The sequence below is a fragment of the Helianthus annuus genome, chromosome 2, assembly GCF_002127325.2.
Source record: "Helianthus annuus cultivar XRQ/B chromosome 2, HanXRQr2.0-SUNRISE, whole genome shotgun sequence".
In the NCBI taxonomy this organism is placed as follows: Eukaryota; Viridiplantae; Streptophyta; class Magnoliopsida; order Asterales; family Asteraceae; genus Helianthus; species Helianthus annuus.
The window spans coordinates 21,981,667-21,995,339 of NC_035434.2; the positions used below are offsets into that span (position 1 = coordinate 21,981,667).

At 33.4% G+C, this 13,673-nt stretch overlaps 1 protein-coding gene across 2 annotated transcripts in view; it reads left to right on the forward strand.

The window, feature by feature from the left end:
* LOC110912584 (serine/threonine-protein kinase ATM) overlaps window positions 1-13,673 on the forward strand; it is a 42,111-nt gene that overhangs the window by 9,749 nt on the left and 18,689 nt on the right. For both annotated transcript variants that reach the window (XM_022157364.2, XM_022157356.2), the window contains exons 19-41: window positions 416-505; window positions 1,198-1,385; window positions 2,247-2,820; window positions 2,916-2,987; window positions 3,942-4,106; window positions 4,184-4,357; window positions 4,822-4,949; window positions 6,108-6,264; window positions 6,549-6,595; window positions 7,097-7,160; window positions 7,254-7,328; window positions 7,406-7,525; window positions 7,588-7,773; window positions 8,490-8,611; window positions 8,695-8,764; window positions 8,869-8,996; window positions 9,826-9,967; window positions 10,037-10,177; window positions 11,318-11,416; window positions 11,569-11,615; window positions 12,508-12,694; window positions 12,816-13,037; window positions 13,593-13,664. In XM_022157364.2, the coding sequence (XP_022013056.1) occupies window positions 416-505; window positions 1,198-1,385; window positions 2,247-2,820; window positions 2,916-2,987; window positions 3,942-4,106; window positions 4,184-4,357; window positions 4,822-4,949; window positions 6,108-6,264; window positions 6,549-6,595; window positions 7,097-7,160; window positions 7,254-7,328; window positions 7,406-7,525; window positions 7,588-7,773; window positions 8,490-8,611; window positions 8,695-8,764; window positions 8,869-8,996; window positions 9,826-9,967; window positions 10,037-10,177; window positions 11,318-11,416; window positions 11,569-11,615; window positions 12,508-12,694; window positions 12,816-13,037; window positions 13,593-13,664 (3,270 nt within the window). The remainder of the gene's footprint in view (window positions 1-415; window positions 506-1,197; window positions 1,386-2,246; window positions 2,821-2,915; window positions 2,988-3,941; window positions 4,107-4,183; window positions 4,358-4,821; window positions 4,950-6,107; window positions 6,265-6,548; window positions 6,596-7,096; window positions 7,161-7,253; window positions 7,329-7,405; window positions 7,526-7,587; window positions 7,774-8,489; window positions 8,612-8,694; window positions 8,765-8,868; window positions 8,997-9,825; window positions 9,968-10,036; window positions 10,178-11,317; window positions 11,417-11,568; window positions 11,616-12,507; window positions 12,695-12,815; window positions 13,038-13,592; window positions 13,665-13,673) is intronic.

The window sequence follows — 13,673 nt, forward strand, 5'->3', positions numbered from 1 at the left end:
CGATTAAATATAGCCATAAAATAGCTGGATTTTAGGTTTTTGTTAAATACACATGTAAAATAGTGTATATACCAGGGTATTTTGATATCATATACATATAAAAAATTAATTTTCTTTCTAGTGTATCGCTATTTATAAAATAGCGCCCGCTATTTATCGCTATTCGTTATGTAGCATATAGGTACCTTATTTGTCGCTATTCGCCATTAACAACTATAGTTTAGATCAACTTAGAATATGAACTAGCAATAGAATAGCCGATAAGAATTTATATAATGTTTGGGTTTCAGCACCTGTATATTAAGTACCTGTATCTGTTCATTAATTAATAGAGCAAGATATTTACAGTTTTTTAAAAATCTTATAACATTCGACTACTTTGATCAGCAAATCTGAATATTCAGCTCTTTTATAGATTCAAAAACTGGAGCAGGAAGGTTCACATGATTTGTTCGATTGCTCTGTGGAAGTGCTTGCTGAAGTTTGTTTTGATTCTCATGCAGAGGTTTCAGTCTTTCACTTAATCATATACTCTTTTTACATAAATGCATTTTAAATTGCTTTATCCATAAAAAATCGTCTTAGCATTTTAGTGGTATAGTCTAGTAATTAATTCTAATACAAATATACAGTATACAAAATATACTAATAAATTCTTATAAAACAGGGACAAAAGAATGTTTGTCGGTCAACCCAACCCGATCTACGTTGACCTGTAACATAATTTATCAGACCTGAACCTGCTTTGATCTAATTGGATAGATTGAAAGTGACTTGAATAGTGTTTTAAGTGTCTACAAGATTTTAAATTGCTTTATTCATAACATTTGTATCAGTATTTCATTATTATAGTCTTGTAATCATAGTAATACGTTATTCATTAATAATTTTGATATAACAGGGACAAAAGAATGTTAGAGTTGCATTTAAGTGCGTACAACGTTTCAAATTGCTTTATCATTAAAAATATATATATTATCATATTAATGATATTGTACATACTCATATTATTTACATACGTTATTTATGATGTTCAATAAAAGGGACACAAATCTGTGTTTGCGTGACAACCTCACAACCCAACACGCTTTGACCCTTGAATTTACCAATTTACCCTTACCCGAACCTGTTTTGATCTATTACTCAACAAGCCCATTTGCTGCCTCAAAGAATATTTACCATTTTAATATATTTCAGGTAGCTCAATCTTTGTCTTACCAGAAGGTGCGTCTTCCTCATCATTTGAGGGACTCACTGCTTCATGAAATGGAACTGAACATTCTAGAAGTTATCAAAAGCAAAGATATTGAAAAAATGGTTCTCTCAGATGTTCTCTTCATTTGTGCTCTGTTGTCTAATTTCATGTATGGTTTATATGCTTTAAGGTATGTTCAAACCTTCATAAATATCAGTTTTAATGCTCTCATTCACATGCAATGCTTACATATGACAACTAGTATACTTGAAGACTGCTGTGGGGCATGGTGGTGGCCTAGAGGTGGCAAATTTGACCCGTTTACTTTTAAATGTGCCGATTTGGGTTGTAATCTGTCTCAAATGGGTATAGTATAAAAGAGTAAAATGCCATATTCGTCCGAGGTTTGGCCAGTTTTGCGACTTTCGTCCAAAGGTTTGTTTTTCCGCATCTGGATCCAGCAGGTTTGAAATCTTGCTATTTTCATTCAGCTCGTTAACTCCATCCATTTTTCTCTGTTAAGTCAGGGGTATTTCTGTCATTCTTTATTAACTTAAAGGGCATTTTGGTCTTTTTCACTTTATGTACAAACATTTAGCATAGTGTACAAGTATTTAAAATATCCTTGCTAAACAAAAACAAGTAGGTAAAAAGACGAAAATGCTCCTGAATTAACGGAGAAAAATGGATGGAGTTAACGAGGCGGGTGAAAATGGCAAGATTTTAAACCTTTTGGATCCAGATGCGGAAAAACAAACCTTTGGACGAAAGTCGTAAAAATGGCCAAACCTCAAGGACGAAAATGACATTTTACTCTATAAAAAATAGCTTAAATGGTGAACTGGTCAAATGGGTTGAACGGTTTGAAAGTTGACCAAATATTCTCTTAGTGTGCACACCCTCTAAAGTTATTTTATTACGGTTAGATTACTCTTGTGATAAATGTTGCTTCTAATCAAAGTCAACACGTTAAGTGTGCGTATCAGATAACCAAAATTATTGAAAGTTATCATGGGCGTGCATTTTTATTTTGTGGTGTTCGCTTCATCAGGTTGAAAGAAGAAAAAGCCTCTTTTCTCACTGAAACCGGTCAATACATTCTAGAAATGCTGAGTCATGCTGTTTCCTTACTTGAAAAAAGTTCCAGTGATATTCGATCCGGTTGTGTTGGCTCAAATGTTGGTTTTGATAACATGGACTCCGTATCAACTTCCTTAAAGTGTTTTATTAATTCACCACTATTTACCTATCAAGAGTGCGACTCTACGTTGTATAACGCTATTATCCAATCAATCACGAGACTTTTGAAGGCTTTGGCTAAACTTTACGAAGGATTTTTTGATGACACAACTAATCTTCAGTCAGATTGGTCTAATCCAGATATTTCTGTTCAAGAATCTCACTCGTTAAAGGGCGATAAAACAATGGTTTTGGACATGGAGTTGGATGCAGATGATGATTATAAAGACGTTGATATTATTAGTACCGGAGAGACTTCCAGAGCGTCTCCTGCTTTTAACTTGAAGCTGAATATTATATCGTTAATCTCAAACTTTTTCTCGATTCTTCCAGTTGCCACATGGGATGTTTTATTCAGTTTGACTCGAATAGAAAGTGATCACAGGGTAAGTTTGTAAATAAATATATGAATTTTTTCCCTTATATTTGTATTTTTTTTTGCTGTAATATCCGTGATCTAATATCCGGTTTTTTTGTATAGCTGATGGAATGCCTTCTGCTTAACCTGTGTCAACATCCTTGCTGGTCATCTTGCCAAGGATTTTCTGACATGGTACTTTTCGTATGAAGATATTGATTATTGAAATGACATTTTTGACCCATTTACTTAGAATGGGTCGATTTGGGTAATCATAAAAATGAGTAGGGGGTGCAAACGGGCTGAGCCGAGCCCGAGCTCGTTTAACTTATGAAAGCTCGAACCCGAGCTCGGCTCGATTCAATTCGAGCTTTGTTTATAAAGCTCGAGCTTGTAGGTACTTTTTCAAGCTCGAGCTCGGTACATTTATTATTTATTAATCAGTTAATTATAATTATTATATGAATCTTATTTTTTTTTTTCATAATTTTATGATTAGTATCTATTATTAATAAAAAATGATATATATAGTAGGCTCTTTTAGGCTCACTAGCCGGTTCGAGTTCGATCAGCGAAGCTCGGGCTTGGGCTCGTTTACTAAAGGAGCTTGTTTTTAGGCTCTGGCTCGAGCTGGTTTAAGCTTGGCTCGTTCAAGCTTTTTTTTCGAGCCGAGTTCGAGTAGCTCGGCTCGTCTGCACCCGTAAACTTGAGCTTTAAAGGAAAAATGGTAGAACTAGTCATACGTCACCCAAAATGTGTTTCATGCATCAAACTTCCTAAATTATTTAAAAACAGATAATTTATATAAATTTTGTAATCATATTTGACACACTTAACAGGGAAAATTGAAAAACGGTCTAAATAGGAAACAAACGGGTCAAATTGTTCTTTCAAGAATAAAATTATAACTAAAACAATATAAACTTTGTAATATTATTTGACACACAATTATTTTATATAGATGTTGTCTACAAAAGAGTCAAACGGGCCCTACCATTTTCAACACGTAAAACCGTTACTCGTTTCGATCTGTTATACCAATTACCTTATCACAATATCACCCCATATTGCCATCTGTACTGTTTCTGTATGCCTGTGAATGAGGATAGTTTTTCGTGTCAACATTTATATTGATATATGGTTTTGCAGGTTTTATCACTGGACAAAATGGTTGATATGCTTTCTGATATTAAGCTTCATCCGACTAAGATACTAGCTGCTATATGCGGCTTGTTACAGACATTGAAGTCCCTGAATAAAGTTCGAAAGGAAAAAGATCCAGCTAGTTATATTAATTCAGTATTATCTGAACAGGTATCGTGTACCAATCTACATAGTTAACATTTACATGTAAATACAATAAACAATTAATCTGTCCTTAATGTTTTCAGGGCGCATCACAAGTTTCGATGGAGTTAATTTTAGAAAATAATTCTCAGAGTTTGGTACCGCTGGGTGATCTTGTTAACAAAATTGCAGAAAATGACCAACTTGATTGGTGCAGTCGTGTTAAGATTGTTGATTGCATATGTGATTTTGTATCACTTAATCCTCAAATTAGCCAGGTGCTTATGGTTGTATTACTGTCATAAGTATATATTTCTTTTGATTCATGTAGCATTCTGTGGGTAGGGACATGAGGTGGCAAAATTGGTGGGTTTGGGTAACGGGTCAAAATGGGTTTGGATTTAAATGTGTACCTTTTGTACTAGTTACTATTTTTGTCAAAATTCTCTACTCTTTTATTAATAGTCAAGTGTCTCGTATATGATCACAAAAATATAATATTTCAACAACAAATAACCTTTGAATAGGTGATTTTAGAAGCTTTAGTTAATTGAAATACACCTTTTGTGTGTTCGACACATTATTTTGACCTGATAGTGATGCAACGCAATCTGGAGCGTTCCATTCTTAAATAAATGGTTTGAAGTTGTCACCTCTTGTTTCTTTTCTTTTCTCAAATTATTTTACTTAATATTACTATTAGTGCCTTATTGTTTGTGCTATTTGTGTGTACTTCAAATAGACTATGATCGAGAAGCTGCTACTGATGCTCAGAGATCCTGACTTCCGTGTTCGGTTTTCTTTAGCAAGAAGAATTGGTGTTCTTTTCCAAACATGGGATGGCCATGATGAGCTCTTCCAGGATATACTGTATGATACATATGTTTTTTAAATTTATTTTGCAAATGCCATGTAACATTGCTTGCATTATTTAGGACAATTAAAGGCAGCACGCATTGGTCTGTGATCTTAACTGGATGTGGCAAAACGGCGGGTTGGGTGGGTTTGGTAACGGATCATTTTAGTGAGGGTCTAAACAGATCCACTAAAAAGTTATCGTGTATATCGTTGAACTTTTTTATATAACTGATGTGCCATATATGATTTTAAAATTGTAATTTTACCACGATAGTACAATTTTTTTTAAATAAAAGCGAGATCTAGAAAGGCTGCAAGGCTGTAAGCATATAAAATGTATTTTCGGTGACTTTCGACCTGTTTTTTTAGCTAGTTTATTTATTTGATCTCTTTGAAATAGAACACCAGAACCAACTCTTTCATAAGTATATGGGTCAAAATTTCCACCTTTTTCTTTTTGCATTTCATTTTGAAATTATTTCTCATTGCTCTTAGTTGCTCCTTCTCGTTTTGCTTGTTCAACAATACTTAATGATATACTGACTACCCTAATATTTGCTAGTTAGTCTACTCGCCTTCTAGTTGAATTTTTACGATTCATTAATTCTTGGCAATTAATATGCAATATTTTTAATTGTCATACCAAGTTGTAATTTCAAACTAGTTATTATGCTCTGTTATATCTTTAAGCTGAAAGCAACAATGAATGATGGATTTTTATAAACATGTGAATACATGTGATTATTCTCATTGAGTCATCCCTGTTGTTTTTTAAGGTGCAAGTAACCACATCATAAGTATAGCTGATGCTTAAGCACCATAATTTGTTAGTAATGTGGATTACTTTAGTTTTTTTCTGTAATCATGCTGAGTTACACAGTAACATCGTTTATCATAGTTACATCATTTATCATTTATACCACTTTATCATATCTGATTTTCTCTGAAGCATATGATTGAACTAGAATGATGTTGTATATTGAATTACATGTAATTGAGTCATGCAGTAGCTACTGATCTACATTACCTTTTTAATGTTGTTTGGTTGTACATAGAGCTTGTTCCTGCTTTGTATAATATTAAATGGTGTGTATTTTTTTAATCTTATTTTTGGGAACTTATTATAGTAATTGTGATTTACATTACTCATTGTATTTCATCATGTTGCAGCTCAAATTTTAGTGTAAAATTGGTGGTGTTATTTAAGGGTATGCTTGTTAAAGCAAATGAAGTTTTAGCTGCTGGTCATCAACCTCAACCAATGATGGAAACAATTATTGTTACCCTTGGGCATGTGGCCCTGCATAGTGAGAAAATTGAGTTGGAGGTATTTTTATCTTAGATTTAAAAAAAAACTAATTTTCTTTTTATTAAAGTAGAAGGAATTATTATTTTTTGTGTTTCAAAATGGCAAGAGAGTGGACCTAATTGTGAAATGTACTAATTGATTTACTTTTATCAAATCGCTTTTTGGAACATTTGATTTATGTGAAAATATATCCCTGTGGTTGTCCATAAGTTCTTTAACTGACTTTTTCGATTCGATTATTACGTATGGATGTAGATAAGTGTGCTTCTGTTGACTTTATTAATTTGTGATGGCACATGCAGGCTGTCTTTATGATCTGTGTTGTTGCTGCAATGGATTCGTCTCAGAGGTACTTTTCTTCTACTTTTACTTTGGTGTAATTTATATCTTTTTCATATGGACCTAGTGGCTTCACACCTGCGCTCCGCAGAGGCTTCGAAACGTAGATAAAAACAAGCAAATCGCGAGAGTTAAAGTTGTTTAATGTCTTAGTGAAGGGGCTAAACATGTCACTATTAAAGTTGAGGGCTAAAGTTGTTTTAGTTGAGGGGCTAAACATATCAGTATTAAAGTTGAGGGGCTAAAGTTACTTATTATTAAAGTTGAGGGGCTAAAGATATTTATTATTAAAGTTGAGGGGCTAAAGTTGTTTTAGTTAAGGGGTTAAACATGTCATTACCAAAGTTGAGGGGCTAAACATGTCATTAGTAAAGTTAAGGGGCTAAAGGTGGTTAATGCCAAAGTTGAGAGGCCAAAGTTGGTTGATGTGATACAATAGCATATTTATAGTATATATAATGGCTTAAGTGCTTAACTACTATTTTTATAAGTTTGAATGGTTTTTCTCCAGGGAATTGGTTGGTTCAGTACTCGATAATCTATCTCGACAACTACACTACAGCTCCAGATCAGAGGTTTTTTTTGACAGTGTTTTTAATCGTTTGTTTAAAGAACTTAAAGATTGAGAAGGAGGATTTTATTTTTTTTTTCAATTTAAATTGCTGCAGTACATTGGAGAGCTTATTGCACCAATTATTTTCTTCTGGGTCCAGTGTGGTGTGAGCTTAGCTGCATTAGTCGAGGTAATATTAATATATTATTAAAAGTATTTTATTTAAAGCTTTATTGACTTTATACATAATCTCATTTGATTTTGCAGACACGAGAACTTTTTGTTCTCAATGTGGAAGCTAGTAATTTCATTCAGTATATTTCTCATTGGCTTCTTCCAGCTATGATTCTGTATAATGACATTTCCAGCTTAAACTGGGTTGCCAAGGTAGGCTTTCTTAACTTAAATAATTGTTTCTGTTTTATTTGAGTTGACTTTTTATTATGCAGGTGGCTGGTCAACCTTCTGCAGCTCTTATTAGGAGTCACTTTGTAGCTATCTTTTCTATATGCATAGCATTGCACTGCAGTAAAAGACCTGGGTGGGAATCTGCTACCACGGTTCTTCAGAGTTCAATGTTAAGTATCTCTGGGATATCTGAAAATGAGCGTGACACTCTTATCAAGAAACACATGGTTTGCCACTTTACTTTTAATTACAATTTTCCCAATAGGTTTGCTGTTGTATACGAAGGAGCAATTACAAATTTTCCAATAGGTTTGTTTTGGTCAATTATGATTGCAAAACTTTATAGCTCAACAAAAGTATGACTTTCTGAATATAGTGATTTTGGTGTTTTATTTGTTAAAAATAACTTTGGGTGGCATTGGACCTATATGACTAGTTTCCTCATAAGGTGATATGTGTTTTTTTAATTATCATCTGACCCATTTTAGATGCATTCATTTGGTTAAAAAAAAAAGTAAGTCTAATCTGAATATCATCTTAAAAAGTATTTTCAATTTTATTTATTTCGTAAAGTCAATTACGATTGCAAAACTATATAGTTCAACAACAATATGACTTTTTAAATATGGTGATTTTGGTGTTTTATTTGTTAAAAATAACTTGGGTGACATTGGACCTATTTGACCAGTATTCTCATAAGGTGATATATGTTTTTTTTTTAATTGCCATTTGACCCATTTTAGATGCCTTTGTCAAAAAAAAAAAAAAAACAAAAGTCTTATCTGAATATTATCTTAAAAAGTATTATTTCACCCACTTTACCCTTTTGATCCATTTTCTAAAATCAAATCTAGTTTATTTATTAATATTAATTAATATTACATACACTACATACACGTTTATAACTCTCTTTAGTGTAACGCATCCTATTATTGAATTGCAGGTTTCTATTGTCAGTCACATATTATCACTTGCTTCTCGGTTGTCGGAACCTGCATTACCTTTCTTTTCCAAGGATACGATTCAACGTGCTATTCAAACAGTTGTTGATGGTTTCTTGAACATGTAACAGTGGCAAATGCTTATATTTTATAATAAGATAAATATCAATTTATGCTGCCTAACCATTATGCTATTTTGTTTTGTAGGGAACAATCTTCTCCTAGCATAGTTGTAGTGGACAAAATTAACATTTTCCGCCCCGACAGAGTGTTTATGGTGATACCATTTTTATGCTATCATATAACTTCACATTTTTTGTGACTATTCCTGTAATTTACATAATCACAATTACCTTGACATTTTGTCTTGTTGTTTTGCAGTTCATACTTGAAATGCATCAGAAAATTACTGCTTCTACTCACCATAGGCACAGATGTAATAGGTTGTCTGGAATCGAGGTGCTTGTTAATGTTCTTGGGCATAGAGCTGCAGCACCAAGCACATCCAAGTGAGTTCAGACATCTTTTGCTTTAGAGTAAATGACATTTTTCGTCCCTGAGGTTTGGCTACTTTTGTGACTTTCGTCCAAAGGTTTGTTTTTCCGCATCTGGATCCAGAAGGTTTAAAATTTTGCCATTTTCACCCAACTCGTTAATTCCATCTATTTTTTTAACGTTAATTCAGGGAGATTTTCGTCTTTTTAGACATTTTTTTTGTTATGATTAAAGGGTTTGGGTGGGGAGAAAGTCAACAGAGGTGGATCTTTATTTCTTATAGTGTTTTTTATTACAATAAAAAGTATCTTAAAAGACAGAAATGGCCCTCATTTAACAGAGAAAAATGGCAAGATTTCAAACCTTTTGGATCTAGATGCAGAAAAACAAAACTTTGGACGAAAGTCGCAAAAATGGCCAAACCTCAGGGACGAAAAAAGCATTTTACTCCTTGCTTTATAATGTGGTGGAATTTTTGACCCGTTTACTTATGAATGGGTCGATATCTGTTATTGATTATTCGTGATGGGTCATACAAAAATTTAGCTAAACGGGAAACATGTCAAATTGGTTGAGTATACCTATCATTTCTCTATTGTCTATTTGCCTTACAAAGTTAGGTACTAATTTAAGAACATGGTTTCTGGGTCTTTTGCAATCCTATTTAACGCATTAACTGGCTATTAAAAATATGGAGATCAAGTATGCTCGTGGGGTGATCCAAAGTGAAATAACCAAACCTGTTTGATCCATTACTCGACTTGTCAATTTTGCCACCTATAATCATATATTTGCGATGCGATATACTCTGAAAAAACTACTTTATGAATAATGATTCTGCAGTTATCTTTTCAACTTGGTGGGCCAATTCATTGACTGTGGTCCTTTGCAAGATCAGTGTTGTCATATTATTTCTGAATTACTCAAAACTCTCAAGCATAACCAATCTAAAGATGGTTTTGATGTTCTTAGTGAACAACTTCAGGTTCGTATCTTGTTTCTCGTGGTTATTACCTATTATCATTTTCTAAGTTTACATATTTTTTATATGCAGTTTTTGGTATCTAAGTTAGTTGGATGCTGCATTCCCCCAAAATCTGATTTAAAAAATTCCATCACTCAACCGTCAGAGGCTTTATCACTGCTTCATCAGCTTGTTGTTGATTCTGATTCATCTCTTCATAAGCACATCAAAGTAAGTTAATTTAGTTGGGGCGAAATTACATCCATGTCATTGCTGCTCAGAAAGCTTTAAGATTAGAGATGGCTAAATGCATAATTTTAGTGCAGGTTGAATGGGTCGGGTTGGGCCGACTGGCAATTTTTTTTGGTCATTTATTTTTTTAGAATTTTTAAAGTTTATTTGTCAGAGATGATTGCAAAACTATACTAATACAATAATGGTCGAATTTTATTTTAAAGAGTAAATTACAAAAATCGTCCTTTATGTATGTCACTTATTGCAAACTGTGTCCTTTATCTTCATTAATTACAGAAAACATACTCGATGTTTGCAAACCCTTGCAAGTTATGTCCTTTAGCCCTAACTCAGTTAATTTTTTGTGGTTAAATCTGACCAAATGGACCCCACATGAGGGTATTTTGGTCATTTTACTCTCATGTGGGTTCTATTTGGTCAGATTTAACCACAAAATACTGTCATGTGGGGTCCATTTGTTCAGATTTAACCACAAAAATTAACTGAGTTAGGGCTAAAGGACTTAACTTGCAAGGGTTTGCAAACATCGAGTACGTTTTCTGTAATTATTGAAGACAAAGGACACAATTTGCAATAAGTGACATATATAAAGGACGATTTTTGTAATTTACTCTATTTTAAATGAGAAGTAAATTGTCACCTTTGTCCCTCAGGTTTGGCCACTTTTGCGATTTTCATCCAAAGGTTTTTATTTCGCATTTGGGTCCTTGTAGTTTCAAAATCTTGCCATTTTCATCCCTAAGGTTTGGCAATTTATTGCGACTTTCGTCCCTTGAGGTTTGGCCCTCAGGGACGAAAATGACAAGATTTTGAAACCACGAGGATCCAGATGCGGAAAAACAACCCTTAGGATGAAAGTCGCAAAAGTGGCCAAATCTCAGGGACGAAAATGGCAATTTACTCTATAAATGAGTTGGAAGGTTTTATGCATTTTGAATACACTATGGTAAATTTCGACCCATCTGGTGGACAGCTTCAGCCTTCAGCCCATTTTGCCCATTTTCATATTGGCTAACTTTTTTTTTTTTTTTCCCAAATTTTATCATGTTAATCTGTTAGTGAATGAGTAAAACCAATGCCACCTTTACTTTGTAAAGATTTCACATCTTATTCCAGGAACTCGGGCCCTTTCCTGAATTCGATACATTTGATAATATACGTGCGTTCCACCATGGACTTTGCCATGATTACTCTGCAAGAGAGCATTTACTAGAGGTAAAATTGCGCTGTCTTGAGAATCTTAGAATGTGTAATGTCGTTTGTTATTTCTGTTGATTAATTCTAGTTTGTGTTGGCTATTCTCTGCATTCCTTTTTCACAAAGTTTTACCTGTTCTAGTGCTTTAATTTTTTCTTCCTTTTTTTCAGTTTGTTAGGAGATCTAGTCATCTTCCTCCACGGTTGGTTATTTGCAGGTCATTTTTTTCTCTATCTGAGATATTTCAATTGAACAGTTAGGTTTTTGAGAAACGTAGTCAGTTTTTGATGATTTTCTCTCATTATATATGCTATAAATATGCTATTTTATCACATCAACCAACTTTAGCCCCTCAACTTTGATTATGACATGTTTAGCCCCTCAACTTTAGTAATGACATGTTTAGCCGCTTAACTAAAACAACTTTAGCTCCTCAACTTTAATAAAAAACAACTTTAGCTCTTCAACTTCAATAATTACATGTTTAGCCCCTTAGCTACATCAAACAACTTTAGCCCCTCAACCTTAATAATCAACAACTTTAGCCCCTCAACATGTTTAGCCTCTCAACTTTAGTAATGACATGTTTAGCCGCTTAACTAAAACAACTTTAGCCCCTCAACTTTAAGGACGGCATGTTTAGCCCCTCAGCTTTAATAATAACATGTTAAGCCTCTTTGACGACATCAAACAACTTTAGCCCCTAAACTTTAATAATGACATATTTAGCCCCTCAACTTTGATAATGCCCCTCAACTTAAACAACTTTAGCCCTTCAACTTTAATATTAAACAACTTTAGCCCTCAAGTTTAATGATGACATGTTTGGCTTCTCAAGTTTAATAATGACATGTTTAGCCCCTCAACTTCAATAATAACATGTTTAGCCCTTTAACTAAAACACCAAACAACTTTAACTCTCGTGATTTACTTATTTTTATCTACGTTTCGAACCCGCTGCGGAGCGCGGGTGGTAACCCACTAGCTGCATTAAATTTGCAAGGACAATAACTTAATTGTAGACCTGTTCATTACAAAAAAAAATGTGTAAAAAGGATGTCTCTTGCTTGGGTAAATAAATGTACAACCCTGTTGGCTAATTTTTGCAGTCTCAAAGCTCTGCACAGTATCATGTTCTCCGGATTTCAACGTGAAAAAAACGCACAGCAACTTTTTGGAGATGAGTTTTGGCAATATGATAATGAAGTTGTACACGCAGTTTGGACTCTAGTTCGAATGGCCAGTTCAGATGCAACAAACAGTTTTGGACCTTTTGTTTCTGACTTTTTATCACTGGTATTAGTCTATTAGTCATAACTCTTTATTTTAATTCAATTTTTTTCATGCTGCATTGTCTCACACCTTTGAGATATCATCAAATGATAAAGAAGTATTTTCTGATAATTCGGCCTTTCAGATTGGTATAGGGGACCCACATCGTGTTGTTTTCCATCTTCCTAGAGATTCGAACCGGATGCATGTTTGCCGGCCTCTTTATACTGATGGTGGTAGCAGCTTTAGTTTTCATATGGATTCAGGTTTATCTGAAGAACTCTTAATTGCGGTAATGCAACTTTTGAAGAAGTATTTGATGGATGAATCAGTTGAGATAATTGAGATGGCATCACAAGCACTACGTGTAAGTCATATATTTGCATACAAGTTTTTTTATATAATACATATTATTAAAACAATGACATCGAGATCTTAAATGAAGTTCAAGACTGAGCATAAATTATATATTTTTCAACTAGGCATTTTCTTTTGTTATAGATAAGTTTTTAACTTAATATTTTAAGTAATTGAGTAAATATAAATTAAGCATTTATAATAGTAGCGCTTTAGTTTTGTAAGTAATTGAGTAAATATAAATTAAGCATTTATAATAGTAGCTCTTTAGTTTTGTAATTTTTTAAGTTAGTATAATTATAAATAATCGCATTTTATAAATAAAACAAAACAGTTTAATTAAATATGGATGCATTTTGTTATATAATAAAATAATTTAGTTGAAATAGTTATAATATGTATACATTATTTAGCTTAAAAAAGATTGGATGTTCAATTTTGTACTTCTAAAACATGAAATTATCTAGTACTCTTCTTCGAAAACATGTATGAGATGCTAAAAAAATATTTGATTTCTTTTCATCTTTTATAAATATATTCATCAACGTACACTGCCTTTGACCAGGGGATACTATCAACTGAAAGGGGTCACCGAGCTTTACTATCACTTAATTCTTACGAGAGGTCTATACTTGAGGTAATAGTA